The 27,950-nt window shown below is 67.3% G+C and overlaps 1 protein-coding gene across 28 annotated transcripts in view; it reads right to left on the bottom strand.

Annotated features, from left to right (window-relative positions):
* Positions 1-6,265: 6,265 nt before the first annotated feature.
* PLEC (plectin) overlaps positions 6,266-27,950 on the bottom strand; it is a 55,942-nt gene continuing 34,257 nt past the window's right edge. For 27 of the 28 annotated variants that reach the window (XM_053208388.1, XM_053208387.1, XM_027063653.2 and 24 more), the window contains 27 exons: positions 27,290-27,456; positions 26,485-26,600; positions 26,298-26,404; positions 26,097-26,216; positions 25,924-26,019; positions 25,636-25,763; positions 25,292-25,385; positions 24,687-24,841; positions 24,279-24,588; positions 24,116-24,193; positions 23,864-24,025; positions 23,628-23,732; positions 23,425-23,520; positions 23,102-23,227; positions 21,847-21,999; positions 21,598-21,752; positions 21,386-21,512; positions 21,106-21,289; positions 20,871-21,028; positions 20,580-20,758; positions 19,253-19,391; positions 18,807-19,163; positions 18,643-18,726; positions 18,366-18,470; positions 18,167-18,265; positions 13,806-17,186; positions 6,266-13,694 (listed from right to left, as the gene is read on the bottom strand). In XM_053208388.1, coding sequence (XP_053064363.1) covers positions 7,476-13,694; positions 13,806-17,186; positions 18,167-18,265; positions 18,366-18,470; positions 18,643-18,726; positions 18,807-19,163; positions 19,253-19,391; positions 20,580-20,758; positions 20,871-21,028; positions 21,106-21,289; positions 21,386-21,512; positions 21,598-21,752; positions 21,847-21,999; positions 23,102-23,227; positions 23,425-23,520; positions 23,628-23,732; positions 23,864-24,025; positions 24,116-24,193; positions 24,279-24,588; positions 24,687-24,841; positions 25,292-25,385; positions 25,636-25,763; positions 25,924-26,019; positions 26,097-26,216; positions 26,298-26,404; positions 26,485-26,600; positions 27,290-27,456 — 13,200 coding nt within the window. In that variant the 3' untranslated portion in view covers positions 6,266-7,475. The remainder of the gene's footprint in view (positions 13,695-13,805; positions 17,187-18,166; positions 18,266-18,365; positions 18,471-18,642; positions 18,727-18,806; positions 19,164-19,252; positions 19,392-20,579; positions 20,759-20,870; positions 21,029-21,105; positions 21,290-21,385; positions 21,513-21,597; positions 21,753-21,846; positions 22,000-23,101; positions 23,228-23,424; positions 23,521-23,627; positions 23,733-23,863; positions 24,026-24,115; positions 24,194-24,278; positions 24,589-24,686; positions 24,842-25,291; positions 25,386-25,635; positions 25,764-25,923; positions 26,020-26,096; positions 26,217-26,297; positions 26,405-26,484; positions 26,601-27,289; positions 27,457-27,950) is intronic. The other variant, XM_053208406.1, reaches the window with a different exon arrangement.

Below are 27,950 nucleotides of genomic sequence, written 5' to 3'. Positions count from 1 at the left end.
GCGGGGGAGGGGCAGAGAGAGAGGGAGACACGGAATCGGAAGCAGGCTCCAGGCTCCGAGCTGTCAGCACAGAGCCCGACGCAGGGCTTGAACTCACAAATCATGGGATCATGACCTGAGTCCAAGTTGGACACTTAACTGACTGAGCCACCCAGGCACCCCAGTCAATTTTAAAATATATATAATAAGTTGGTTCCCAGTATCCTCTGAGGTTGAGCAATTCGGGGTTTTTTTCTAATTTATGGATTCAAACCGCTATTTGCTTGGCTGATACATACATCATCCCATCTTCCAGACCTATTTCTAATATTGTAAAGTCTCACATCCCGAGACTAGAGCAAGAAGCCCCTTCTCGGCAGGTCACAGAAGTCCCACCCCTTCTGGGGACAAGCTTTGTGGAAACCACTAAGATCGGCTGCCGTCCTCCTGGACGTGGGTGCCCAATGTGGCCTGCCACCCTGCCTAGCTTGGGTGCTGCTCCCTTGATTCATGTTGGGTCTTTAACAGGTGCCTCCTAGACGTGCTGTTGAGACAGGAGCTGATGCCGCTGGGGCCTGGAGCCCAAGGACAGGCTTCCCCGGGGGCTCTGCCCTCTGCCCCAGGCAACCGCACTTGACAAGCCAATGGGCTCCCTGCCTGGAAGGAGAGCTGGCAGCTAACCCCCTTCCCCCAGCCCCGGTCCGGGCTCACGGCGCGGCCAGTTATAGGGTGGGGACTGCGGGAGAGAAGGGACAGGCAGAACACAGGGGTCAGCTGGAATCCGCTGAGGCCCCAGCAAACGAGGACGGCTCAGTCATGCTGAGCGTGGGCATGGTGCCGTCCCCGGACCCCAGAGGGCGAACGGGAAGGGGTGAGAGTTTAGGGGAGAGGACACCTGGGTCCTTCCCGCCTGTGCACAAGTAGGGCACACCAGTGCTGCCACCGAGGCCCCACCCACGTGTGCTGGAGCTGCCCGGGGAGACGCTCAGCCGGACCCTGTGGGCTCAGGGCGTGTGGAGCCGCCCCCGCCCGCGGGCCTCCCCCCTCCACGCCAGGCCCTGCGCTGTCAGTGAGCACGGTCCCCACAGGGCCTCCCCCCACGACTGATGGGCTCCGCTTCAGGCCAGGGGGCGCCGCACTGCCTCATTCCCTCCACCGTAACACCCAGATGTCCCGGGGGCTCTGGGCCCTGTCCGGGCCCGCCTCCACCGTCCCTAGCATGGGGGAGAGTTACCTGCTCCCAGAGCCCAGTGGCGTGGGACAGCCTGACTGCCTGCCCGACCAGTCCGTGCCCACCGGCAGCCTGTGTGAGGATCACTGGGCTTCCAGAACTTCCAGGCGACTGCACGTTCCCTGACGGGGGTCAGCTGTTTTGACCATGAATTTGTCATAGCGTCACCTGGGGACTTGATAGAATCAGGCAAATAACCAGCAGGAAAAACACTCTAGGAAACAGGGAAAGGAGACACTCGGTCTACGGAAACTGGCTTGGCGGTTTTCAGCCTGAGGCAGCAGCTGCAAGCACTGGCTGGCGGGTCAGAGGAGCTCCCCTTCCGTCCCCCCCACCCCCCGGGCCCGCCTCCCGCCTCCCCTGCCCACATCTTTATAAAGGATCCCTTTGTTAAGCTCTTCTCACCCCGTCTCCTGCCAGGACTCCATCCGGCAGGCACACTGTTTTCATTCTCTAAATTTTTTTAATGTTTATTTATTTATTTGTTTGGAGAGAGAGAGAGAGAGAGAGAGAGAGAGCAAGCCAAGGAGGGGCAGAGAGAGAGGCGAGAGAGATTCCAAGCAGGCTCAGTGCTTCCGGCCCAGCCCGATGTGGGGCTTGAACTCACCAACTGCGAGATCATGACCTGAGCCCAAACCAAGAGTTGGACGCTTAACCGACTGAGCCACCCGGGTGCCCCTCGTTCTCTAAAGTTTGAATTGTGAGATCACGTCTGAAGGCCTGGGCTTTTCCCCTGGGCGTCCTGTGAGGCCCCGGGGGACGAGACCTCCAGAGAAGATTATGTCGGCTCGTGCCAGGTATCAGCTCGTAACCCATCTGGGACCACGTTGACTTCGTTTCTCTGCGTGCGGTTCCCCCAAGTGTGCCGGGGGAGACCTGAACTCTAAATGCCCAGCGGAAAGTTTTCCTGCAGGGTCCAGGCAGAGTCGGTGGGTTTCCTTTCTGGCGCCGTCTGCCGGTGCGCAGGACTTCTCTGGCCTACGTTTCCACTTCGCGTGGCCCCCTGAGGACCCAGATCTCACACAGAGCCTCTGCTCAGGCAGGTCCACATCCTCGTTTCCTGCGCCGCGGACCCGTCCGAGCCCGAGGCGTTGGGCCAGCAAATGGCTCAGGTGCGCGGCGGCGGCCGCCGCGGGTTTCCTTTGCTGGGTCGTGACCCCGGTACCCGAGCAGGCACGTGTTGGGTTTTGCCCAGGAAATCTGTGGTGGGAGGGTCTTTCGGGGTATCTGGGTCTTTCACGCTGCTGCTGCTGCAAAACCGTCACTGTTACAGCAGATGCCGTCAGCGAGCCGCTCAACCCCCCTCTGGGGGCCGGCGTGCCCCCCTCCAGGGCTGCAGACTCGCACAAGCCCCCTGAGCCGGAGGGCCGCCCCGGGCTGGCCAAGCTGCCGGCGCAGAGATGCCCGGGACCACCCGCCCCTCCCCGAGGGCAGCCCGCGGCCAACGGCTGGTGTGGGGGTAGCGGCTCAGACCCCTGTCGCTGGAGAAGGCACCTCTCTGGTGAAATCCGGACTCCTGGGCACCCCTGGGTATCAGACTATGGCCCGACTCGAGCTGAGCGCACCGCTTCCCCGGCTGCCGTCACACCCTCTCCCGACAGCAGGCTTCCAGACGCACGTGAGTCACCGTCACAGGCTCTGCTTCTGGGGAAGCGACCAGAGACGTGGTGCCAGGTGTGGTCGCAGGAGGCACACTCCACGGGTAGAGTGCCCACTGGCCGGCGGGCCACAGGACTCACTCTGCGGGCTGCCGGGTGGGTGTTCCCAGCCCCGGCGGCTTCGCAGCGCAGCTGGTGCACAGGGAGTGGGCGCAGAAGGAGCAGGGAAGGGCGCGACGCACGGTCACGTGCTGGGCTGGACCGTGTCCCCAGAGCCACCTGCTGAGTCCCACCCCCAGGGCCGCAGGGTGACTGTACTCGGAGGCGGGCCTTTGTGGAGGTGACTGAGGTAAAGGAGGGCCCTGGGGCCCCCGATCCAGGCTGACTGGTGTCCCCACAAGAAGGGGTGACCAGGGGCGCAGATGGGCACTGGGAGGGAGACCACGTGAAGACACGGGGAGGGGACGCCCCCCACACGCCAGGGAGAAGGCTCAGGAGGACCGGCCCTGCCGACAGTTTGAGATGCCCGTGTGAGATGAACAATATGTGCGCTTTGCTCTGGACCACGTCAGCTTTGTGGCTCTGTCCCAGTGTAGACTGACCAATGCCCAGAAAAACACAACCGTCCACTCGCTGATAACCTCCGCAGGCCTAATAAGCAGGAAGTGGCAAGTATTCTGAATGCCCTGGTAAGACACGTGCACCCAGGAGCGTCTGATGCATGTCTGGGTGCATGCAGGGACATCCTCTCCTGGGGTATGCTAAGACATTCTCTCCAAGGAATCTGGGGCATGCTGGGATGTCCTCTCCAAGGAGCCTGGGGCACACTGGGAGTTCATCTCTAGAGTCTGGGACACACTGGGACATTCTATTCCAAGGAGTCTGGGGCATGCTGGGACACCCTTTCCTTGGGCATGTTGGGACACTCTAAGGAATCTGGGGCATGCTGGGACACCCTCTCCTCAGGCACGTTGGGATACTGTAAGGAGCCTAAGGGATGCTGGGACATCCTCTCCAAGGAGCCTGGGGCATGCTGGGACATCCTCTCCTCAGGCATGCTGGGACATCCTCTCCAAAGAGTCTGGGGCATGCTGGGACACCCTCTCCTTGGGCATTCTGGGATACCATCTCCAAGAAGTATGGGGCATGTTGGGACGCCCTCTCCAAGGAGCCTGGGGCATGTTGGGACATCCTCTCCTCAGGCATGTTGGGATACCCTAAGGAGCCTAGGGCATGCTGGGACGTCCTCTCCAAGGAGTCCGGGGCATGCTGGGACACCCTCTCCTTGGGCATTCTGGGATACCATCTCCAAGAAGTATGGGGCATGCTGGGACATCCTCTCCAAAGAGCCTGAGGCATGCTGGGACATTCTCTCCAAGGAGCCTGGGGCATGCTGGGACATCCTCTCCTCAGGCATGCTAGGACACCCTCTCCAAGGAGCCTGGGGCATGCTGGGATGTCCTCTCCAAGGAGTCTGGGGCATGCTGGGACGTCCTCTCCAAGGAGCCTGGGGCATGCTGGGATGTCCTCTCCAAGGAGCCTGGGGCATGCTGGGATGTCCTCTCCAAGGAGTCTGGGGCATGCTGCGACGTCCTCTCCAAGGAGCCTGGGGCATGCTGGGATGTCCTCTCCAAGGAGCCTGGGGCATGCTGGGATGTCCTCTCCAAGGAGTCTGGGGCATGCTGGGACATCCTCTCCTCAGGCATGCTGGGACGCCCTCTCCAAGGCAATGGACAAAGTCTGAGCCTCCCCTTTCTTGCCTCTAAGGAAAAAGCCCTACACCCGGTCGGCCTCTGTGAATTTGAGATACCAGCTGACACACCAGGAACGTGACCTCGGTCGGCTTGTTGGCCTTACGGAGGCTCCCACCGGCGAGATGATGGAGGACAAAGCCCGGTCCTGGTTCGCGACGGCCGGCGTGGCACGTTGGGACGGACAGACCCCCTCACAGTGGCGGGGGGTGGGGGTGGGGGCACGGGGCCGGCGACAGGATGGTGTGGCTGGCTGCTCGGGGCCTGAGGGGCCCAGGACAGGGGCGGGGGTTGCGGAAAGGAGGCGCTGGGGGACAAGGAGCGTGGTCTCGTGCCGCATGCTGGCGCCCACCGAGCCACCGGTGGACAGGACAGCTTGGCAGGTGCTCACCGGCCACCGGGGCTCACACAGGCTCGTGACCCGATGCCCAGATGTGGAGATGGGCCCGGCACGGGCCGACGACACAGCTCCCCTCCCCGGCCAGCCCCGCTGCTCTCCCGTGTGCCGTGTGACGCTGCACGTCAGCCCGGCGGCAGAGACCCCAGAGCCGGCCGGCCAGTGGGGGATCCGTCGCTTCCGACTCACGTTCCAGGTGCCACGCTCAGGCCTGCGGGGTGGACTTCGGCGGGACATCGCCACGGCGCTCAGGCCCCCTTACGGCAAGGGTGTGCGGCAGGGCCCGGGGCCGCAGGGGACGGCATGCCCGGCAGAGGCTGCCGGCCTGGCGGAACTGGGGCGCCATCCCCCAGGACACGGGCCTTACCCGGAGTCCGTGGGCCCCGCGGGTGGAGACAGGAGTCTGGGAACAAGGAGTAGAAGCAGTGGCCAGCCCACCATACTCCAGAGACCCACCGGGAGCGAGCCTGCCACATTAGGGTGAGGAGTCGCCAGTCCCGGTCCCCAGGAGGAAGACCCCGCCACCTGGCCACGGAGACTCCTTGTTCCGGATCCCATCCCGGTGGGGATCCTGGTTATTTCTGCCATATGCGGCAGCGGGCAAAGGAGCGGAGCCCGATAAGGACACGATGGCCAGGATTCAGGCCCCAAAGACGAGGCTCTCGGTCAGCCGCCCCCACCCTGGGCAGAGCAGGCAGGTGGGCCTCCGTCGTGGCCTCAGGGCGAGTGGCTCAGCAGGGCTGCGGCCGGCCCCACGCGGCCTCCTCTCGTGAGTTTCCCCAGAGAGAACCCGGGAGGCTGGACAAGCCCGATGTAAGGAGCGGTGTGTGGACTTGGGGCGACGGGGGCGGGAAGACCGCAGCACAGACCCTGATGCCTCGCTCACCGTCCAGCCGCCGAGGCTCGCGACCACGGCCTTCCCTGCGGCGTTAACCTTTGCGGACCGAACCAGCTTACCCGGGCTCCCTCCGAAGGATGGGCCGTGAGGGGCACGGGCGACGTTGGCTGACGGAAGAGCACGGACCCCCCTCAGCAGCGCCGCCTGCGAACTGGGTGTGTGGGCCCGGCAGAGTGACAGGCCATCAGCGGGACGAGCGGCAGGGGCTGAGGACCCTACGGGAGCAAGCCTCCGCCCTGCCCTCCGCTCGGTACTGGAAACACAGGCCTCGGGCCAGTCACGGAGGCCCTGCTCCCCTGCCCTTGGCCCAGATGCCCGGCCAAGCTCAGAGCCTGGGGCTGCAGCGTTGATCCACCCCGCCCCCAGCACACACCCGACCCGGGGATGAGAAAACAACGCAGGACCCACAGGAAGGTTGGAATTGCTTTTATTGGGGTGAGCGCTGCAGGCTCACCCGTGGTCGGGTTAGTGTTCTGCCCTCACGGAGGCAGCCGAAGCCTGGCGCCTCCACCCGCCGCCTGCCTGGGTTAGTGGAACATGCAAAGCTTCATCAGAGAGTGGAGGCAGGGGTGGAAGCCACCGAGGCCAGGGGCTGGATGGAACAAGAGGGGAGGGAACTGGGCTGGGCTGCCTGTGCCCGGGCCTGACAAGGAGGTGAGGCTGTCGCGGACAGACAGGCAGGAAGCACCCAGGGGGGACCCACGGGGGAGCAGAGTCCTGCAGAAGCCCCGGCCATACCCAGCCTGGCCCCGGGGCTGGCACGCCCGGGAGCTGGGCCGGTGGGGAGTCTGTCACCGGGAGGGTCTGTCTCCCACCCCAGGTCTGGGTCCTCGGGGCCTGGGGTGGAGGGAGGACACTGAAGGCACTTACTAAGGGACTGAGGCTGGAAGGCTGAAGCCGGACGCCTGGGGTCTCGGGACAGTGTCAGGGGCTAGGGGCTGGGGACGGCGCCTGCAGCCGGGCAGGGGCCAGGCGCGGGCCGGGCACGGGAGAGGCTTGGCCGGGGCCAGCTGGTTCTGTAGACTGGACCCTCATCTTCCCACGGGCAGGCTGGAAAAGAGATGACTAAGCCCGGACCCCCTCCCTCCCCAGCAAGGCCCACCGAGCAAGGAAATCAGTCCTGGAAACAGGAAGAGAAGCTGGTTCTGAGGGCCCTGCTAGCGACGGGGCCGACCCCGCTCCCCCGGGCGGCTAGGATCAGTGGTTGGGTGTCAGTGAGCCCAGCGAGCAGGGCTGGGGTGGGGCGGCGGGGCGGGGGGCGGGGGGCACCTTGCCCAGACGATACCCTCTAGAGAGACGGGAGGGCTAGGGGGGCCGGGCTTGGGGCCGGGCCCGGGACCCTCCAAGGCACCTGGCTGTGGTGAGTGGCAGGTAGACAGGACCAGGGAGGCCTGGGGGATGAGCTGGTCAGCGGGTCTGCACCAGCTCCCTCCCTGACCGCCTCCCTGGGACGCAGGCTGTCCGGACAGCAGATACATCATTAATATATTAGTCTGCTCTTTTTGGTTAGACTTTAGGCACCGCTTGGGAGGAAGACACCTTTGAAACGTTAAAGACCCCAACGCCTGGGCAGGGAACCTGGCCACATGCAGAGCGGGAGGGCAGGGGTGCAGGCAGCGGGTCAGGCCGCCGCGGACTCGGGGCCCCCCAGGGAGGACGCGGGCCCTGAGGCGTAGCGGCGGCCGTAGCCCGAGGAAGAGTAGGAGGAGGAGGAGAAGGTCATGGAGAAGCCGGAACCCGTGGCGTCAAAGCTGCCGCGGCGGGAGCCAGCCCGGGAACCGGTGCGCGAGCCGGAGCGCGAGCCGGCCGCGGAGCCGGAGCCGCTGACGCTGTAGGGGCTGTAGTAGCCCTTGCTGGACTGGGCGGCGGCCTCCAGCAGCCGGAGCCCCGTGCCCTCCTCCACCATGCTGCGGTCCAACGCGTCCTTGTACGAGATCTTGAGCTTGGTCTTGGGGCAGGTGAGGTACTTGGAATACGCGCCGACGTCTCGCAGCTTCTGGGCGGTTCGGGCGTCCACCATGCCACGCTGCAGGGCCTCGTCGAGGGGCACACGGCCCGGCGCGTCGGGCTCGATCAGGCCCCCCGTCAGGTACTGCACCTCCAGGAAGCGCTGGCCTGCCTCGTAGTAGAGCCAGCCCTTCTTCAGGGCCTGAGCGGCCGACATCTTGGTCTTGGTGCGCGGGTCCTCGAAGCCACAGAAGGCTTTCTGGGCCAGGTTGATGCGGTCCACCATGATCTTATCCACCAGGCCCTTGTTGACGGCGTCGGTGACGGGGAAGCGCTCCCCGGTGCTGGGGTCGATGATGCCCCCCGTGCAGGCCTGGGCCTCCAGCAGCCGCTGCCCGGTGATGTTGTCCACCAGGTTGCGGTGCATGGCCTCCGTGATGGACACCTTCTCCAGCGTCTCCGTGTCCAGGATGCCGGCCACGGGGCCGGTCTCCTCGGTGGGGTCTGACCAGGAGGCCGCCTGGGTCCTGGAGGCGGCGGGGCTGATGGGGTAGGAGGAGGAGGACCCCACGGAAGAAGAGCGGGAGCGGAAGCCACCAGCGTTGCCCGAGAGCATGTCGGCGAACTCGGTGATGGAGAGCGTGCCGGCGCGGTACTGGTCCAGCGCCGAGCGGTCGATGAGGCTCCTGGAGATGGCCTCGTCGATGTCGTACTGGCGGCCTGAGCGGCGGTCGATGATCATGGACTTGACCACGCCGTCGGAAGAGGAGATGGTGATCTCCTCCCACTCGCACTCCTGCTCGGACAGCTCCAGGTACGTCTGGTGGTCGATGAGGCCCTTGCGGTAGGCCTCGTACACGGACATCTCCTTGCCCGTCTCGGGGTCCACGATCACGACACGCCGCTTGCGCACCGAGGACTTGGAGGACGTCTTCCGCTCCCGTTTCTTCTCCTTCAGGGGCAGCAGGCGCAGGCCCGTCTGGGGGTCCGTGACGCAGCGCTCCATGAGCTGCAGGTACGTGAGGTTCTCCTCCGTGTTGGGGTCGAAGAAGCCCTTGGTGTCGTCCGAGGGGTCGGTCAGGATCTCGTTCATCTCCTCGTCAAAGAGGCCGCGCTTGTAGGCCACGTCCACGGGCAGCCGGTGGCTCTCCTCGGGGTCGATGATGCCGCCCGTGGCGATCTGGGCCTCCAGCAGGCGGATGCCGTGGTCCTTCAGGATGAGGCCCTTCTTCATGGCCTGGAAGAGAGAGATGAGCTTCCCCGAGTACGGGTCCTTGTAGCCGGTGACGGCGCGCTCGGCCGACAGCAGCTTGTCCTTGAACTCGGGGCCCACGATGCCCATGCGCACGGCCTCCTCCACAGTCAGCTTGAGCCCCTTGATGGGGTCGATGACGTAGCCGGTGGCCGCCTGCGCCTCCAGGAGCTCGAAGGCCGTGCCGGGGCGGATGATGCCCTTCTTCATGGCCTGATACACGGACAGCCGCTCCTTGGTGGCATCGACGAAGACACCGGCGATGCAGCTGGTGCCCTCGAGGAACTTCTGCAGGTTCTTGGAGACCTCCTCCACGGAGGTCAGGCCCTCCCGCAGCTGCAGCGCCGTGGCCTCGTCCATGACCCGCGAGCGCACCAGCTCCTCCACCGTGATCTGCTTGCGCAGGCCGCGGAAGGTCAGCTTGCGGGCGTCCGAGAGCGGCAGGAGCAGCTGGCCGCTGGTCTCGTGGCGACGGCACCTCCTGAGCAGCTGCGTGTAGCTGAGGCGCTCGTCCGTGGAGGGATCCGGGTAGCTGCGCACCTCGCTGGGCTCCGACAGCTGGTCGTGCGTGTCCTTGTTGAGGTAGCCGCGCTGGTAGGCCACCTCCAAGGGGAGGTGGAAGCCCAGGCGCGGGTCCACGATGCCGCCCGTGGCCAGCTGGGCGTCCAGCAGCCGCAGGGCCTCCTCGGCAGGGATCAGGTCCTTCTTCATGGCCTGGAAGAGCGAGACCGTCTGCTCCGTGTAGGGGTCCCGGTAGCCGGTCACGGCCCGCTCGGCCGAGAGCAGCCGGTCGTGCAGTTCGGGGCCTACCAAGCCCTTCCGCACGGCTTCGTCCACGGTCAGCCGCTCGCCCTTCACGGGATCCAGGAGGAAGCCCGTGGCCGCCTGTGCCTCCAGCAGAAACCGGGCCACCTCGGCACTCAGCAACCCCTTCTTCAGCGCCTGGTAGATGGTGAGCGTCTGCCGGGAGCCCGGCAGGTAGACGCCAGCCACGCAGCCCGTGCCGTACAGGTAGCGTGAGACCGACTCCGCCTCCAGCACCTCTCGGAGGCTCTTGGCGCCCTCCCGGAGGAGGCCGTAGGTCTCGCGGGAGATGATCCGGGCCTCGTAGAGGTCCTCGGCCGTGAGGCGGCGGCGGATGTAGTCGTAGGAAGCCAGGTTCTGCCGGCGCACGATCTCGGTCTTCTCGATAATCTCGATGATGATGATGATCATACGCTCCTTGGTCACCCGGCCGGCCCGGAAGTCCGCCATGAGCCGGGCTCGCTGCTCTTCTGGGATCAGGTCCGACTGCATCACCTCCCACAGCGACATGGTGGAGCCGCCGCGGTCGCCGCCGCCAGGGATGTCGATCTGCGTCTCCTCGAACGCCCTGCGGGTCTCCTCCTCCGTGTACACCTGCGTGCTCTCCACCACCTCCGTCTTCTCAGCTCCTTTCAGGGGCAGCAGGCGCAGGCCCGTCTCGGGGTCCTCCACGCAGCGCTCCAGCAGCTGCAGGTAGGTGAGGCTCTCGTGCGTGTTGGGGTCGAAGAAGCCCTTGGTGTCGTCGCTCGGGTCCGCCAGGACGCGGTTCATCTCCTCGTCGAAGTAGCCGCGCTTATAGGCCACGTCCACGGGCAGGCGGTGGCTGTGCACCGGGTCGATGATGCCGCCCGTGGCGATCTGGGCCTCCAGCAGGCGGATGCCGTGCTCCCTAAGGACCAGGCCCTTCTTCACGGCCTGGAAGAGGGAGATGGTGTCGCCGGAGTAGGGGTCCGTGTAGCCGGTGACGGCCTTCTCGGCAGACAGAAGCTTCTCGTGCAGCTCGGGGCCCACGACGCCCGCCTTCACGGCCTCGTGGACGTACAAGCGCTGATTCCTCACAGGGTCCACCAGAAAGCCAGTGGCCGCTTGGGCCTCGAGCAGCAGAGTGGCCGTGCTGGGCCTGAGCAGGCCCCGCCGCATGGCCTCATAGATGGTCACTTTCTCCTTGGAGTCCTCCAGGTAGATGCCGGCCAGGCAGCCGCTACCCCGGAGAAGTGTCCGCACAGAGTCCACCTCTGACAGGTCCTTCACAGACGTCTTGCCGTCCTTGAGCTGCTCAAACTGGGCCCTGCTGAGGACGCCGGCAGCCACGAGCTCACTGGCCGGCACCGGGGCGCGGAGGCCGCTGAAAGACAGCCTTTCCTGGCGCACGGTCTCCACCTCCTCCACGATGGTGATGACGATCTTGATGATCTTCTCCACGGTGACGGTGCCCGTGCGGAACTGCCGCACCAGCTCCTGTCTCTGTTCTGCCGTGAAGTACTCGGAGCTGAGGAGCTCCCACACAGTCACCGTCTTGCCCTTAAAGCTGCCCACGGGGACCTCAACGGCAGTCTTCTGAAAGGTCTCGCGAGCCTGCAGCTCGGAGCAGAGTCCCTCCCGCCGGGCCCGGGCCTCCTTCTCCGAGAGCGGCAGCAGGCTCAGCCCCGTCAGCGGGTCGGGCCGGCACTGTCGCTGTAGCTGGCCATAAGTGACCGGCTCCTGTGTGCCGGGGTCGCAGTAGGTCTTGGCTTCATCCTTGGGCGCCGACAGGGCTCGGCTGGTCTCCTCATCCAGGTAGCCCCGGGCACAGGCAACGTCTACGGGCACACGGTGGCTCTTGCTCGGGTCCACGATGCCACCTGTGGACAACTGGGCATCCAGCAGGCGCCAACCCTGCTCCCTGGGGATGAGGCCCTTCTTCAGGGCCTGGAACAGGGAGACGCTCTGCCCTGAGTAGGGGTCCTTGTAGCCGGTCACGGCCTTCTCAGCCGACAGCAGCTTCTCGTGCAGTTCAGGCCCCACCAGGCCGGCCCGCACCGCCTCGTCCACGGTGAGCCGGGCGCTCGTGGCGGGGTCGATGATGTGCCCGGTGCCGGCCTGGGCTTCCAGGAGGGCCACCGCCGCCTCTGGCTGCAGTAGGTCCTTCTTCAGGGCCTCGTAGACGCTCAGCCTCTGTCCCGCCTCCTCCAGCCACACACCAGCAATGACGTTGCTGCCCCGCAGGGCCCGCCGCACGGCATCCACCTCGGCCACCTCTCGCACCGAACGCTCGCCCTGCTGCAGCTGGCGGTAGAGATCGCGGTCGATGACCCCGCTCTCGAACAGCTCGGCGGCAGGGACCAGGGCGCGCAGGCCCTCGAAGCAAAGCTGCCCTTTCTGCTCGTGCTCCTCGACCACCGTGATGACGATCTTGATGATCTTCTCCACGGTGACCTTGCCCGTGCGGAACTGCCGCACCAGGTCCCGCCGCTGCTCTGCCGTGAAGTACTCTGAGTTGATAAGCTCCCAAATGGTCACCGTCTTGCCCCGGAACTTGCCAAATGGTGCGGACACGGTGGCTTTCTCGAACACGTCCCGGGCCTCCGAGTCAGTGTAGACCAGCTCCCTACCCTTGGCAGCCTGATCCGTGAGGGGCAGCAGGCGCAAGCCCGTCTCGGGGTCCTCCACGCAGCGCTCCAGCAGCTGCAAGTAGGTGAGGTTCTCGTGCGTGTTGGGGTCGAAGAAGCCCTTGGTGTCGTCGCTCGGGTCCGCCAGGACGCGGTTCATCTCCTCGTCGAAGTAGCCGCGCTCGTAGGCCACGTCCACGGGCAGGCGGTGGCTGTGCACCGGGTCGATGATGCCGCCCGTGGCGATCTGGGCCTCCAGCAGGCGGATGCCGTGCTCCCGCACGATGAGGTCCTTCTTCATGGCCTGGAAGAGGGAGATCTGCTCCCCGGTGTAGGGATCCTTGTAGCCGGTGACGGCGCGCTCGGCCGACAACAGCTTGTGGTGCAGCTCTGGGCCCACGACGCCCTCCTTCACGGCCTCGTTGACGGTCAGCCGTCGGTTCCGCACAGGGTCCAGGAGGAAGCCCGAGGCAGCCTGGGCCTCCAGCAGGATGAGAGCCGTGCCCGGGCTCAGCAGCTGCCTCCGTAGGGCCGCGTACACACTCAGCTTCTCGTTGCTGGGCGTCAGCAGCAGCCCGGCAATGCCACTGCGGCCGTGCAGGTAGCCGCGCACGTCATCCCGCTGAGCGAGCTCGGCCACGGTTGTGCGGCCCTGGGCCAGCCGCTGCAGCTCCTCGGCGCTCAGGACGCCGACCTCCTGCAGCCACTGGGCCGGCACCTTCCGCCGAAGGCCGTCGAAGGCGTGGTCAGGCTCCACCTCGGCCGCCGGGCCGTCGTGGGTGACCCGGCCATTTGGCAGGGCTTTGGCAGCCGCGGCCTGCAAGGCGGCAACCTCCTCCGAGTGCGCCAGCGCGGCCCGGTGCTCCTCCTCCAGGCGCTGCAGCCGCTCGCGCAGCCGCTGGTTCTCCTCCTCCAGCAGCTTCTCCTGCTGCTGCCGCTGCCGTTCCAGCAGCTGCAGCTCCTCCTGCTTGCGCCGCACGCCCTCCTCGGCCTCATGCTGGCGCTGCCGGGCCTCCTCCATGCTGGCCACCAGCCGCTGCCTCTCCTCCTCCATCTGCCGCTGCTGCCGCTGCTGCTCCTCCCGTAGCTTCTGTGCCTTGGCCACCTCGTCCTGGAAGAGCTGCTCCAGCTTGGCCTTCTCCTGCTCGATGAAGTGCTCCCGCTGCAGCAGGCTGTCCTTCTCCGACAGGAAGCTCTGCTGGAGGGCCCGCGTCTCCTGCACCAGCTGCTCCTGCTGCACCGCCTGCATCTGCAAGGGGGGGGGGAGGGGAGGGCACAGTCAGGGAGGCCGGCGAGCCGGCCGCAGAGCAGGCCCCCACCCGGGGCCCGCCCACGTGCGCCCGTGGGGCGGGGCCGGTACCTCCTCGGACTTCAGCTGTAGCAGCCTGGCCTCCTCCTTGAGCTTCTCCTTCTCGCGCTCCAGCTCTGCGATGGCGGCCCGCAGGCGCTCGGCGTCACGGTCACTCTGCTGCCGCTGGATCTCCAGCGTCTGCACCAGCGTCACCTTCTCCTGTGTGGCGAGCTCGGTGCGGTGCAGCTTCTCCCCGATGTCCTCGGCCTGCCTGCGGAAGCGCTGGGCGTCCTCCTCGGCGCGGGCCTGGGCCCGGCTCATCTCGGCCACGCGCAGCTTGAGGCGCTCGGCCTCGGCGCTCATCTCCAGCTGCCGCTGCCGTTCCGCCTCCAGGGTCCGCTGGAAGCCCTGCGTCTCCTCGGCCAGCTGCTGGGCCATCTGCTCCTTGTCCTCCTGCAGCTGCCGGGCCTGCTCCTGCGCCAGCTCCTTCTGCCGCTGCAGCAGCTCGGCCTCGGCCTTGAGGCGGGTGGCCTCCTGCACCGCCTGCATCTTCTCCTTGAGCATCTTCTCGGCCAGGGCACGCTGCTGCGCCAGGTCCTCCTCCGCCAGCTGCCGCAGCCGGGCCGCCTCCTGGGCCGCCACGCTCAGCCGGGCGGCCTCCTCCGCCACCTGCTTCATTTTCTCAGCCTCCTCCTGCAGGAAGCGCTGCGTGTTGTCCTTGTCACGCAGGATGAGCGCACGGTTCTCCGCCTCGATGCGCGCCTTCAGCTTGCCGAGCTCCTCCATCTGCACGCGCACGGAGAAGAGCTCCTCCTCCACCTGGCTGCGCTGGCGGGCGGCCTCCGTCACCTCCGCCTTCAGCCGCTGCAGCTCCTCGTCCAGGATGCTTTTCTGGTGGTCCGTCTCCTCCAGCTGCAGCCGCAGCGCGGTCAGCTCCTGCTCCACCTGCGCCTTCTGCCGCAGAGTCTGCTCGGCGAACTTCTTGTGCTTCTCCATCTCGGCGTCGGCCACCTGCTTCTGCCGCAGGGCGGCCTGCTCCGCCTGCGCCCGCCGCGCCGCCTCCTGCTCCGCCTCCTTGCGCAGCTTCTCCGCGGCGGCCTGCGCCTGCGCGCGCGCCTGCGCCTGCTCCTCGGCCAACTGCTTCAGCCGCTCGGCCTCCTCCACCTGCCGCCGGGACTGCGCCGCCTCCCGCTCGGCCCGCTCCCGCGCCTCCTCCGCGTCCTCGGCCGCCCGCCGCGCCGCCTCCGCCTCGCCCCGCAGCCGCTCCAGCACACTCTGCTCTTGCTGGAGCGTCTGCTGCAGCTCCTGCTCCTTCTGCTGCACCGCAAAAGCGTGCGCCTTCTCCTCCGCCTGCAGCCGCTTCTGCGCGGCTTCCTGCGCCAGCTGCAGCTGCCGAGCCGACTCCTGCTCCGCGCGCTCGCGCAGGCGCCGCGCCTCCTCCACTTTGGCCTTGAGCCGCTCCACCTCCTCCAGGGCGGACTTGCGCTGCCGCGCAGCCTCCTCCTCCGCCGCGAGGCTCTTCTGCACACGCTCTTCCGCCTCGCGGCGCCGCTGTTCCTCCTCGGCCGCCAGCTGCCGCTGCCGCGTGGCCTCCTGCTCCGCCTGCTCCTTGCTGCGCAGCGTGTCCTCGGCACTGCTGCGGATGCGCCCCAGCTCCAGCTCCAGCTCCGCCTTGCCGGCGGCCGCCTTTTCAAAGCTCGCCTTGAGCGCCAGGATCTCCTCCTCCACCTGCCGCCGCTGCCGCAGTGTGTCCTCCACCAGCCCCTTCTGCCGCTCCAGCTCGCTCTCCGACGCCTTGCGCAGCTGTGCCAGCCGCTCTTCGATATCCGCTTTGTGCTGGGCGGCCTGCTCCTCCAGCCGCCGCCGCTGGAAGGCTTCGTCCTCTGCCAGCCGCCGCAGGCGCTCGTTCTCCGCCTCCTTCTCCTTGAGCGCAATCTCCGCCTCAGTCTTAAGCCGCGTGGCCTCGCCGATGGCGGCCAGCTTCTCGGCGAGCACCCTCTCCGCCTCCGCTCGCTGCTGCGCCGCATCCTCCTCTGCCAGCTGCCGTTGCCGCTTGGCCTCCTCGGCCAGGGCACGCAGGCGGGCGGCCTCCTCCGCCAGCTCCCGGAAGCGGCTGGCCTCGGCCTCCAGCCTCTGCTTGGACTTCTCGCTGGTGGAACGGGACTCCTCCTCGGCCCGCGCCTTGCTGGCCAGCAGCACCTCCATCTCAGCCCGCACCTTGGCCAGCTCCGCCTCCAGCTCCTGGCGCTTCTGGGTGGCCGCCCCCGCTTCCCGCTGCAACCGGGCCAGCTCCTCTTCCAGCAGCTGCCGCTGCTGCTCCCCCTGCTCCGTCTCAGCCCGCAGCCGGATCAGCTCCTGTTCCGCCACCAGGCGCTGCTGGGCAGTGCCCTCCGCCAGCTGCCGCTGCTTCTCCAGCTCCTGCTCGGCCAGCTCCCGCTGCCGCACGGCCTGCTCTTCTGCCTTGCCGCGGCGCCGAGCCTCGCGCTCCGCCTCCTCCTTCTGCTTCTCCGCCTCCGCCTGCGCCAGGCTCTTCTGCTGGGCCACCTCCTCCGCCTGCAGCCGCAGCCGCAGCGCCTCATTGGCTTTCAGCCGCCAGCGCTCCAGCTCCTGCTCCGCCTCCTCGCGGGCCCGCTCGGCCTCTGCCTGCTGCTGCGCCCGCCGCTCGGCCTCCTCCCGCAGCTGCGCTACAGCCACGTGCTCTTCCTGCAGCGTGCGCTCCAGCTGCGCCGTCTTCTCCGCGAAGGAGGCGCGCTTGCTCTGCAGCTCCGCCTCCGCGCTGCGCTGCGCCGTCTCCAGGGCCACCTGCACCTGGCGGGCCCGCTCGGCTTCGGCCTGCCGCAGGCGCCGTTCCGCCTCCTCGGCCTGGAGCCGCAGTTCCTCGAGCGCCTGCAGGGCCCGCTGCTTTTCTCGAGCCGCCTCGGCCTCCGCCTTCACGCGCAGGGCCAGCTCCGCCTCCGCCTGCCGTTTGCGCTGGCTCTCGTCCTGCACCTGCCGCCGCAAGCGCTCCGCCTCCTCCTGCGCCTGTCGCTTCTGCGCCTCGGCCTCCTCCGCGCGTGCGCGCAGCGCCTGCAGCTCGCCCTCGGCCCCACCCCGCTGGCGCTCGGTCGCCTCCAGCTGCAGGCGCACCACGCGAATCTCCTCCTCGATGCGCAGCCGGCTGCGTTCCGCGGCTTCCGCCTGCCGGGCCTTAGCCTGGATCTCCGCTTCCGAGCTCTGCCGCAAGTGCTGCAGCTCTTCCTGGATGCTTCGCTTCTGCTGCTGCGCGTCCACCGCCGCCTCTTCCCGCCGTGCCACCTCCTCCTGCATGCGCCGCTGCAGCTCCTGGGCCTCCTGCTCTGCCTGCGCCTTCGCCTGGGCGTGCGCCTCGGCCAGCTGCCGTTGCTTCTCCAGCGCGGCCTCCACCTCGGCTAGCCGCTCCCGCTCCTCTGCCCGCTGCTGCTCAGCCAGCCTCTGTGGCCGCGGCAGAGAGAGGGAGAGAACCAGAGAGAGCGGTGAGCACAGAGTGGGCCGCCAGGCACTCACATGACACGGCACCACCACAGTTCACTCCGACAGCGCGGTGCGGGGGTTGGGGGGGGGGGGGTCGAGGGAAGACAGAGGTCACAGCCCGGCGGAGGGAGACAGCGTGCACCCGCCCAGGGCACTCAAGGCAGCGAGCGCAGCCTGGCCCCACCGTGCTCACCAGCCTGGGGAAGGAGGCCCAGGCGTCCTCCCCTCTTCCCGCAGACAGGCGATGGAGACAGATGGACAGGGGGGGGGAGAGAGAGAGAGAGAGAGAGCAAAGCAGGAAGTTCGCAGGGCGTGCGAGCCGCACCCACCACACAGCCCTGCCTGAGCCCCGCTGAACACCTGCCCGCCTGGCTCTGGCTGCAGGGTCCCTCTCTCTGGACCTGGGCCCGTTCCTGCCGCCCAGCGGGGTGGAACGGGATACAACGGCCAGTGTGAAACAGCAGAGCAGATCTGAGGGCCTTGCAAGCCAGACGGCGAGTCTACCCAGGAAGCAGGAGGAACAGGACAGGTAGCCACCCTGGCCCACCGAGACACGCCAGAACCCCCCCTCCCTAGCCCCGGTGATCTGACACTCCCCAGCTCTTCCGGAGCAAGTGGCCAAGTGCAGAGGCCACGTGGAATCCCAAGGAGGAACACACACATGAGCGCCGGTAGGACGCCTGGTCGGGGGCACGTGCCAACAGAGGAGAAAGAGGAGGCGCCAGCCACCATGGGGAGAGCAGTGCAGCGCCAGGCCAAGGTGGGGCAGGCCACGGGTGCAGGGAGCCTGGGGGCAGGCCGTGCTGCAAGGAGAGGGTGCTGGTGGCCCCAGGCAGGAGGGCGGGAGGGAGCTGTACCACGTGGTCTTATACAGGTTCCCAGGGGCAGCATCTGGGCGGGGCGGGTGGGAAGACGGCACTCCCACCCCCAGCAGGCCATACCTCCTCCTCCTCCATGCGCCGCAGGGTCTCACTGATGAACTTGATGTACTGGCTCGTGAGCGTGGTCAGCTCGCTGTACCTCGTCCGCAGGTCTACGTACTGGGGAGCAGGAGGAAGGATGCAGCCAGAGTCAGCCCTGCCATGAGCCACAGGGCCCATGCAGCCCACCCGGCCCCACCGGCCCCACCCTTGGCCCTACCTCCTGGATGACGCTCTCAGACCCAGACTGGACCTTGGGCTTCTTGGCTGGGGAGGCCACTGGCTCAAGCTGCGCCTTGTACGTGACCAGCTGGAGCTCATAGTCCTGTGAGGACACGCTGGTCAGCTGCTAGCTTCGCTTTCTCTCACCCTGCCCCTGAACCCGCCCAAGGCTTTCACCAGTGTGGCCTGGGTTCAGGGTGCCCCCTGAGGACCCAGCGAGACTTCCTTGACATGCCGGGCCTCCGTGAGGGTCGCAGGAAGCCAGGGAGCCTCACCTTAATGGCGTTGATATACTGCTTGGCAAGCTCCTGGCACTCCTCCACCTTCTCCCCGTGCTGCTCGATTTCCTCCAGCAGCGCCTGGCGGGCGGGGGCGGGGTGGTCAGCGGCCACGGCGCGCGCTCCGGCCCCACCCCAGGCCACTCCCGACCCGCACCCACCTTCTCCTGCCGCAGCTGCTCCCGCACGGCCTGGCTGTCGGCCAGCGGCACAGCCTGGATCTTCTCCTGCCGCTGCTTGGCGTCCTGCAGCCAGGCGCCCAGCGGCTCTGCGCTCTCCCGGTAGTACCGGAGCTGGCGGCCCAGCTGTTCGAGCTCACGCTGCCTCACGTCCGTCTGGGCCAGCACGGCCTGCCAGCGCTCCAGCAGCGGGGCCACGCGCTCGCGCCAGCGCTCCACCTCCACGTCCCGCTCGCCGTGCTGCCGCTGCAGCCGCTCGCCCACCTCCTGCGCCCCCCGCAGCTCGTCCCGCAGGGCATCGAACACCGGCTGCTGCGCTTCCGCCTGGGCCCGCAGCTTCTGTCGGGGGCCAGAGAGGTGGGCGTGGTTTCGGCCCCAGGGCCCCGCCCCCCCACCCCGGGGGCAAGGCCCAGGCCCAGCGGCCGCACCTTCAGCGCAGCCTTGGTGGCCTCAAGCTCTGGGAGGGTGGCAGGCACGGCCTGGGCCTCCTTGAGCTGCTCCTCGTGTGCCCTGAGCACCTCCTCGGCTCCCTGCGTGCTGCGGATCACCAGGCTGATGGTCTTGAGCCTGCGGGCAGAACGAAGCTCAGCTCGGGGCTGGCGGGTGTAGGTGTATGGCAAATCTGACGCAGTAGAACCAGAGTTCTGGTGGTCAGCTGACCCCTGGGGTCACAGAGTTCGGAGAGAACAGGGGCCTCGGGGAGAGGGTGGTGGTTGGAGACCTCTGGGACACAGGGACACTTCAGCTGTGGACTGAGTCCCGAAGACAGGTTGTGCTGTCCAGGAGACAGAAAGCTCCAACATCTTGAAGCAAAAGAGACCCCCCCCCAGTCTGCTGCCCTGGGGCCTGGGAGAAGCTCTCAGCCTTCCGGCCCCAAGACTGGGTAAGGCGCAATACGACGTGCCGTTCGGGGACCTTCCTCTGAAACACCGTATTTACCTTCACGGTGAAACAACAGCCAACGGTGAGAGGTGTTGTTTACTCTCGTGGCATTGTAAGACGTTACAGACACCGGGCCCTTTGAGCCCAGTCAGCGGTGAGACTGAGGGAGGGGGGTGGACGACTGCACACCCAAAGTAGAGCCTGAGCTTTGTGAACACGTGTGCCGAAGTGAACAGCAAAGGAGGAAAGACGTGCCTTTGGGGGGGGGGGAGTGGTGGCAAGGGGCCAGCGGAGGAAGGTGCCTGATAAGGACTGCATCTCCCTGGGGGGCAGCCAGCACAGATCATGGGGAGGGGAGTGGGGAGGCCAAGAGGGAAACACAGGCCCCTCACAAAGACCTTGGCATCTAGCCCACTCACCCACCAGCCCCCAATCCCCCGCTTGCCCTCTGTGGTTCCTCTCCCCACCCTCCGACTAGAAGTGCCCCCCCCCCCACCCCTGGCTGAGCCCCTGTCTGAACCTAACTGGCCATGGGCCACCCCCATTTCTCGACTTCCTCGCTCGGCTTCTCCTTGGTCTCCTCCCTGCGCCTGCACGCCCCTAGGCCCTGGTGGCCCACAGCCCCACGCCCCAGTGAGGCACAGCTGAGCCCTCTCCCCACGTTGGGTCCCCAGGAGTCCCATCTTCAGGGCACGTCCACAACCACCACCCTGGTCTGTGCCCACCCCCCTTTAACCAGATCCGTCAGTAGATCTTTCCTCCTTGACCCTGTCCCCTACCCATCAGCCAGGGCACAGCACTCAGACACACTTAGGACTCTCCCGTGGCTACAGGTCCCCCCCCTCCCCCCCGGCCCCGCACAGGTGCACTCACTTCTCTAGGTAAATGGCGGACAGGCTGCGGACCTGCTCCAGCTTGCCCAGGGTCAGTTCCAGCTCTGAGCGCAAAGTGGGGGCAGCGGGTGACGGCTCGGGCAGGGCCAGGACCTTCTCGGCCTCGGCGGAGAGTCGGGCGACCCCCTTGCCCAGCCCCTCCACCTCAGCCTGGGCTTTCTGAGGAGAAAGCGGGCAGGAGACAAGCTGACTCTGGGAGCCCCGCACCCACAGCCCTAGGGAGGGACGGGGAGGGGGGGCGGGGGGGGGGCAGGGACGGGCAGGTGCCTGCCTGCTGCTCGGCGATGCGCTGGGCACACTCCCGGGCCGGTTCTTTGTCCAGCGGCAGCCGCAGGCGGTGCACGGTGCGCGTCTCACAGGCCTCGAGCTGCAGCCGGATGTCCTTGAGCTCCGAGATGCAGCGCTGGCAGCGGGACTCCTCCTGCTCGCCTGGGGATGCATCGGGCTCAGGCGGCGGCCCGGCCCGCCGCCCACCACCCGCCCGCCGGGGCCTGTCCGCCGCCTACCCTGCTCCGCGCTCTGCAGGAGCTGCTGGTAATGGCGGCTGCAGGAGCCGTACTCGCGCTCGGCCTGCAGCCGATCCTCAGGCCCGAAGCCGCCGGCGTCCTGACTGTCCCGCAGGAAGGCCTGGTAGTGAAGCTCCAGGCTGCGCAGGGCCTGCCGCTGCTCCTCTGGCTTCAGAGTTCGGAACTGCGGGCGGCACTGGGGGCTGAGCGGGGGGGGGGGGAGCCCGGGAGAGGCCACCCTCACCCCCCGTCCTGAGTGCGGCCCGTGGGGAAGTCCTACCGTGACCAGGGACCAGGAGCGGATGAGCTGCACGTCACGGCTGAGGTTCTGCCACGCCAGCAGGCTCTTCAAGTCCACGTGCAGCTGGTGCCACAGCGTCACTAGAGCCTGGAGCTGGGCGTCCAGCCTGGTGGGTCGGGAGCACGGTCAGAGGCCTCTGGGCCCCGGGCCCGCGGCCGCCCACCGCACCTGCCAGGCCCCGGGCCACCCACCTGGTGACAGCTTCCTGGGCCTCCTGGTTGGGCGGGGGCACGAGGAAGCACACGGAGGGCACGGCGGCCTCACTGCCGGAGCTGCTGAGCACCTTCCAGTGGGACGGCTGAGCGGGACCCACCAGCTGGCACTCATCACCCTTGTGCACAGTCACCTGTGGGGAGCCAGAGCCGTCACAGCGTGACCAGGCCCCCCCACCCCCCGGCAGGCCCCACCCAGTGCGCAAGTCCGCTCAGCCGGGCCCTCACCTCCACCTGCTTGTAGTCACACACGGCCAGAAGGGGCACGCGACCCCGCACGGGGTGGGCTTGGCTTCGGGGCTTCAGCTGCACGATGGCCTTGGCCCGCTTGGCCAGGCCGGAGAGGTGTGCCCTGTACTCGCCAAGCTGGTCCTTCTCATCCTGCCAGGGAGGGGACACTCAGAGACCACGGTCCAGCGCCCGGACACCACGTGCCTAGATGACGTTCCGTGAAGACCCACACGCCTGCCCCAGGCAACGAGCAAGCTCTTCTGGTACCCCACCTCTGTGCCCTGCTGCTGGTCCTGGGGTACAATGGGGCTGGGCACATGAGAGCAGGAGGCAGGGCCAGGGCGGCCACCCAGAGCTTGGCCCCCCACAGACCCCACAGCTCGTCCTTCCTCCCTGGCCAGAAGTAAGTGCCCCCTGCCCCCAAGTCACACACCGTGTCCTCCAGGAGAGCAGCCCCACTGCACTCTGGCCGCACTCGACCTCTCCCCCTCGCAATGTAGGTCATCCGCCTCCTCCCATGCAGCCTCTCCAAGGGGCTAAACCCCACGAAGGACTGTCCGGGGGCTGCGGCCAGAGTCCACCTTGAAAGTGCCCGTGTCACTCCTGTCTGTCCCAGAATGATTTCCCAGCCTTCACTGACCCCGACTCCTGGCCACGCGAGTCCCCAGCCAGCAGGGCCTCCCCATCTCCTCTGTCATCTGTCACTCCCCGCCAAGCTCCCCAGGGGGGCCCAGCACCCCTCCCCAACCCCAGGGCACACGGGCACCATGCCCAGCTGCCCCTCCGCCCTACACAGCCCTTCAGACCTGGCCTGCCCAGACATCGGGCCCACGATGCTGGTGGGCTGTGTCCGCTGACCGCCAACACAGTGTGGCTGAGCCAGGCCTCTGCTGCTCTGGGCGCTCCAGGGACTCAGGCAGTGGAGGACCTCACAGCGGCCCGGGCAGCCACCTGCCACTAAGCCCTCCGGTTCCCCAACCCCCATCCCGCTGCGTTGACCAACCTCTGTCACACCGTCCCCCCCCAACGCCCCTGCCCTTCTCGTCACCATGCCTCCACCTCTAGAGACCTTCACTGAGCACCCATGCGGCTCAGACGCCAGCCTGTCCCCTCCAGCTCCCCCCGCCACCTGCCCCTGCCTGTGCCATTGCCCCCCCTGCTGACGGCTGCCTGCCCTCGTCCCTCGGGGCCTCAGCACCCACCTCTCTGCAGGAGAGCCCTGAGCCAGCAGGGGCCGAGGCAGTCAACTCACCTGGGCATCCTGCAGTAGGTCCTCCAGACGCGTGACGGTGATGGAGCGGTCACAGGTGTACTTCCTGCGCAGCGTCTCCTGTAGCTTCCGTAGCTGCTCCTCAGTGTCCCGCACGTCCGAGAAGAACTAGAATACAAGAAGGGGTCAGGCGGGGCCAGTGGGGCCACCGGCTGCTGAGTGTCTGACACAAGTTCTGCGGGGCGGTGCCGTGACCCGTTAACTGCATGCTAACGGACGCGGACGGGGGCCTGGAGTCCCCCGTAGTGGTCTGGGGCTCTGTGGGGATGCTGCCACTGAGGCAGGGGGGAGGGCCTGCTTCTCACCTGGAAATAGGCCGTGTTCTCCTTCAGGTGTGCCTCGATACAACAGCACAGCTGTAGCATCCAGCTCCACTGGGTCTGCAGGGCGGCCTGGAAGGACTGGCACCCGCCCAGGCACAGGGTCAGGCCCCCTGCCGGCCCCTGGGGTCCCCACGGCCGGCCCCCACCCCCAGCTGGCCCTGGGGGTCCCCACGGCCCGCCCCCACCTCCACTGTAGGCCGAGCAGGGTGCCCCTCCCGCAGCAGCCGGTCCCCGGTGCTCTGAATCTCCTTGATTTTCTTTTCCTTCAGCTCCAGCTCACGCATCAGGGCCTGACACACAGACAGCGGGTCTCAGGGATGGTGTCAGGGCCACACCAGGGTCCACCGGTGGAACACCAGACGGCATCCTGGGACCCAACTGGGGCAGGGCAGTCACGGAAGGCTCTAGAAAGTGACCTCACCGAGTAGCTCTCCTTCTTGGCAGCCATGTTGGAGTTGTGCTCCCCCCAGTCGAAGCCCACCTCTTCCTCTTCCTTCTCACTGAGCCACATCAGCTCTTTGGTGGCAGCCGCCACGAAGCCGTGCAGGCCCTCCAGGGCACGGAGCCGGGCCTTGGAGGAGTTCTGCAGGTAGACGAGAGAGGGGTCAGCAGGCCACAGCGCCCGCCCCCGTGCCCCCCGCCCCCCTCCTCTCCCCCCAGCCCCCCAACTCACCAGCAGCTTGGCGTACTGCAGGTCTAGCCGGCCCAGGCAGTCCCGGTAGGCACTCCGGGGGCCTGGGGAAAGCTGCCCCTGTGGGAGGCACAAGTGGTGAACCTTCCGGCGACCGGGGTCTGCCCCCGCCCCCTGCACTGCCCACCCCCAGGGGCCTGCACACCTCGTCAGCTCGCGCCCGCTCAATCTTGGCCCGGAACTCCTCGATGGACTGGTGCAGGCCACGGTGGCTGCCCAGCTGCGCCTCCACACTGGGCAGGTCCCCACCCCACTCGGCACCGTCCACCCGACGCTGGTTCTCCTCCACCCAGGCCAGCAGGTCCTGTAGGTAGCGCAGGGAGGCGTCCTCGAGCTCGGGCCGCCTCTGCGTGCTCTGCACCGTCACCTGGGTCACGGGGGCAGCTACGCCTGCCTTCAGCCGGAGGTTGTACTCGGTACGGATGGCCACCAGGCGCTCGTGCAGGCGGTACACCCTGGGGACGGTGGGGACAGTTGGAGGGCTGAGCGGAGGCCAGGCTGCGCCGAGACCCACCCCCCCACCCCCCCACCCCCAGCACGGGGCATGGCCCACCTGCGGTACATCTGCTCCCCCTGCGGGTGACGCCCGTCCTTGAGGGTCTGCACGTCGTTGAACAGCAGCCGGATCATGCCGTCGGCCTTGTCCAGGTCTCGTTCCACCTCGGCGGCCCGCTGCGGGGCCTTGTTTGCGGCCAGCAGGCGGACATCCTGCAGGCGGCACCCACAGCTGCCTCCGGGGCCCTGACCCATCCTTTCCCCTCCACCACCCAGCCCTGCACTTGCCGCTAACAGGCACCTCTGGCCGGATTGCCAGCCCCTGGCTCCGCCGGGTCCGAGGGGCTGGACCTCCTCCTCCCGCGCCCCAGCCTCTCCCTCCACAAACTCCCGCCCGAGCTCACAGCCCTGCCCCTGCTGGGCCCTGTGGGTCTGGAGCCCTCTCCACCACCTCCTCCCACCGGCACGCCTCTCAGGCCTGGAACAGAGGACGGTGGCCTCTTCTACATCAGCTCTGCCCAAAGCGAGCCGTCAGAGTTGGCGGCACAGCAGGAGAGGAGCTGGGGCCTGCTCTCCACCCACTGGCCACAGGGCGTGGCAGGCTCTGGGCCACCAGCCTCCCTCCGGCCTCCCCCCCCCCCCCCCGCCGGCCCCTCCCCTCACCGACTGAAGCAGGATGTCGGCCTGCTTCAGCTGCTCCTCGCACAGCACGGCCTCCATCTGCAGTTTGCTCACGATGCGCTGAAGACACTCCAGCCTGCGGCCCACAGCACCCACGGGAGCCGGCGTGAGTGCGGTCCTCCCGCCGGGCTCCTGGCCACAGACCGCGCCCCTCCCGCCGCGGGCCTCCCTGCCGGCCCTGCGGCTCACAGCGGAGCCGGCCCCAGTGTGGGATTCCCAGCCTGGGGGGGGTGGTTTCCTCCTCAGGCAGTGACTCACCCTCGGGTGGCTTCCCGCCCCGCCACAGGGCCCCACCCGCCCGCTGCCTCCCCCACCCCCGCACCCACCTCTCATACTCTGCCCGGAGCTGCTTCTCTCGCTCCAGGATGGCCACGTGCAGCTTGCCCCATTCCTTCTCCACATCCAGCGGGTGGTACCCAGGGGGCACCTTAAGCTGGCCGGCTTGCACCGCACCCTGTGGGCAGGGGCCAAGCTCGGAGGGATGCCCGGCGCCCCCCGGCCTGCCCCACCCGGCACAGCCCGGGTGCCAGAAGCCCAGCAACGAGGCCTGTGCCCCGGGGTCCGGGCCCGTGGACAGCACCCCCCCCCCACCGCCCTCCAGGACCCCCACTCACCTCCAGGAACTGGTAGATGCCCTTGGACCGGTTCTTGTCGGCCTCCTTGGCTGGGAGCTCCGTCTCCTTAAACTTCAAGAACTGGCACCACAAAATCTGTGGGGAACAGGGTGTCAGCGGCTGAGCCGGGGCCCCGCAGGGGGCGCGGGAGCCGGTGCGGAGGACGGGCCCACCTCGATCTCCTCAAAGCTGGACGGGAACCTGCGCTCCTCGAAGGCAGCGGTGTGGTGTCGAACCCACTGCAGCAGCAGCAGCACGAGCTCCTGGTACTCCTGCCAGCGCAGCTGCAGCTCCTGGAGGCGAGGGGGAGGCCGTGAGGGGCCGCCCACCCGCCACCCGCCCCCCGCCCGCCCCGCCCCGCCCCTCCCACTCACGTTGGCCTTCACCCCGTCCTGCACATCGGGCACCCGGGGCATGGCATCGTACAGGGAAGACACGTAAGTGATGATGGACTTCTCGTCGGGCTGAGGGACGTCCACGTCTGTGGGAGAAGGGCAGGCGTCAGAGGGAGCGCGGCGAACGGGCACGCAGGGCCGAGGGAGAAGGGGCGGTGGCACGCACCCTCAGGGTCCAGGAGACGGGTCACTCCCAAGTCCCGCTCTGCCACGGAGAAGGCCTGGTCCAGATTCTCAAGATTGGTCTGACGATACACCTTGTTCATGTCGATGAGCATGGGCCTGGGGACACAGGGGCAGGTGTGACAGCGAGGGCCATGGGGCGGGTCGGCACATAGACAGGGATGCGGAGAACCAGCTTCCCCCGCCACGTCCCTGCAAGCACACAACCCCAACCCCACACTCACCCCAAAAAATACACCACCCGCCCCGCTAGTGCCCCATACTGTCCACCTGTGTGGCCCTGTGTGCAGACACTGTGCACTTCAGGCCTCGCCCCCTGGAGCTCAGGGGGCCTCCGGTGGGCATAGGTGCAGGGTGGAATACCGAGTGAGGGTAAAGGTCAGCCTAGAATTCCTGCGGCTGCCCTGCCCACCAGGCCCCAGGTCCTACGGGGGGGGTGGGGGGGGGGGGGTGCAGGGGTCCACCGAGAACCGTTCCCACCGTGGTCTGGCTACCCTGGCCCCTTCTGGGGCATCTATGTGGGGCTGACACTGGGCCCCTGACCTCGAGGCAGTCAGCAGAGCCTCTGGAAAGGCCCTGGGCGGAGGAGGAAGGGGTGTGGGTGGAGCCGAGCCTGCCTGCACCCTTCCAGAGGGGTGGGCTGGCACTCAGCCGCCTGAGGCTGCAGGTTCCTGTCGGTGGCAGGCACCCCTCCCGCCACCATCCCTGCCCCAACTTGTTTGAAGTTGCCCAGCTGAGGTGCTCCGGGGAGCTCCAGCCAACAGCCCCTGTGGCCCCAGGCCACCTACTTGTGCCGATGAATGATGGCATTGAAGAGGCGGCCGTCACGCCAGCTGGAAGTGAAGTTGTCACAGTGCAGGCCCTGGTAGCCCTCCACCATGCGCTGCGACCACAGCAGCAGCTTCTCTTTGGCCGTCATGTCCTCCGACTGCCCGCTCACCTGGATGTCCGAGATCTGCCCCACACAGCGGGCAGGAGACAGGACCTCAGCCACATACGCCGCCTGGCACCCCTGACCTCTCGTCCGAGCACACGGGAACCACCGGGCCAGCTGAGGCACAGCGAAGCCTCCGGGGGTCCCTCCCACATCAGGGGAGCCACTGGGACCCCCATACCTCAGTGCCACAGGCCTAGGCCACTCCAGCCAGCGGCTGCCCCAGAAGTGAGAGCACCCAGGCCCCACTGCCATCACATGGCGGGGACCTTGGGCACCTTCCTGGGTTGATGGAGGCTGGGCCCAAGGAGAGCCACTGCCCAGGAGCCCCAGGCCTAGAAAAGGCTGTCACCGCCAGGGTGGGGGCTGAATCAGCCCCCTCTCCTGCTGCAGGCTCAGGGGAGGGTCCTGGGTCTCGGGGGGTATGGCTGGCCTCCAGGCCCACACTTAATCCAGCCCTTCCAGCCCTTCCAGCCCGGGTCTGCCAGCCTGTCTCTCTGTACACCCGCCTGCCT

Source organism: Acinonyx jubatus, chromosome F2, assembly GCF_027475565.1.
Source record: "Acinonyx jubatus isolate Ajub_Pintada_27869175 chromosome F2, VMU_Ajub_asm_v1.0, whole genome shotgun sequence".
Taxonomy (NCBI): Eukaryota; Metazoa; Chordata; class Mammalia; order Carnivora; family Felidae; genus Acinonyx; species Acinonyx jubatus.
Note: the sequence above shows the minus strand (reverse complement) of the source record. Positions and strands in the feature narration are given on the sequence as shown.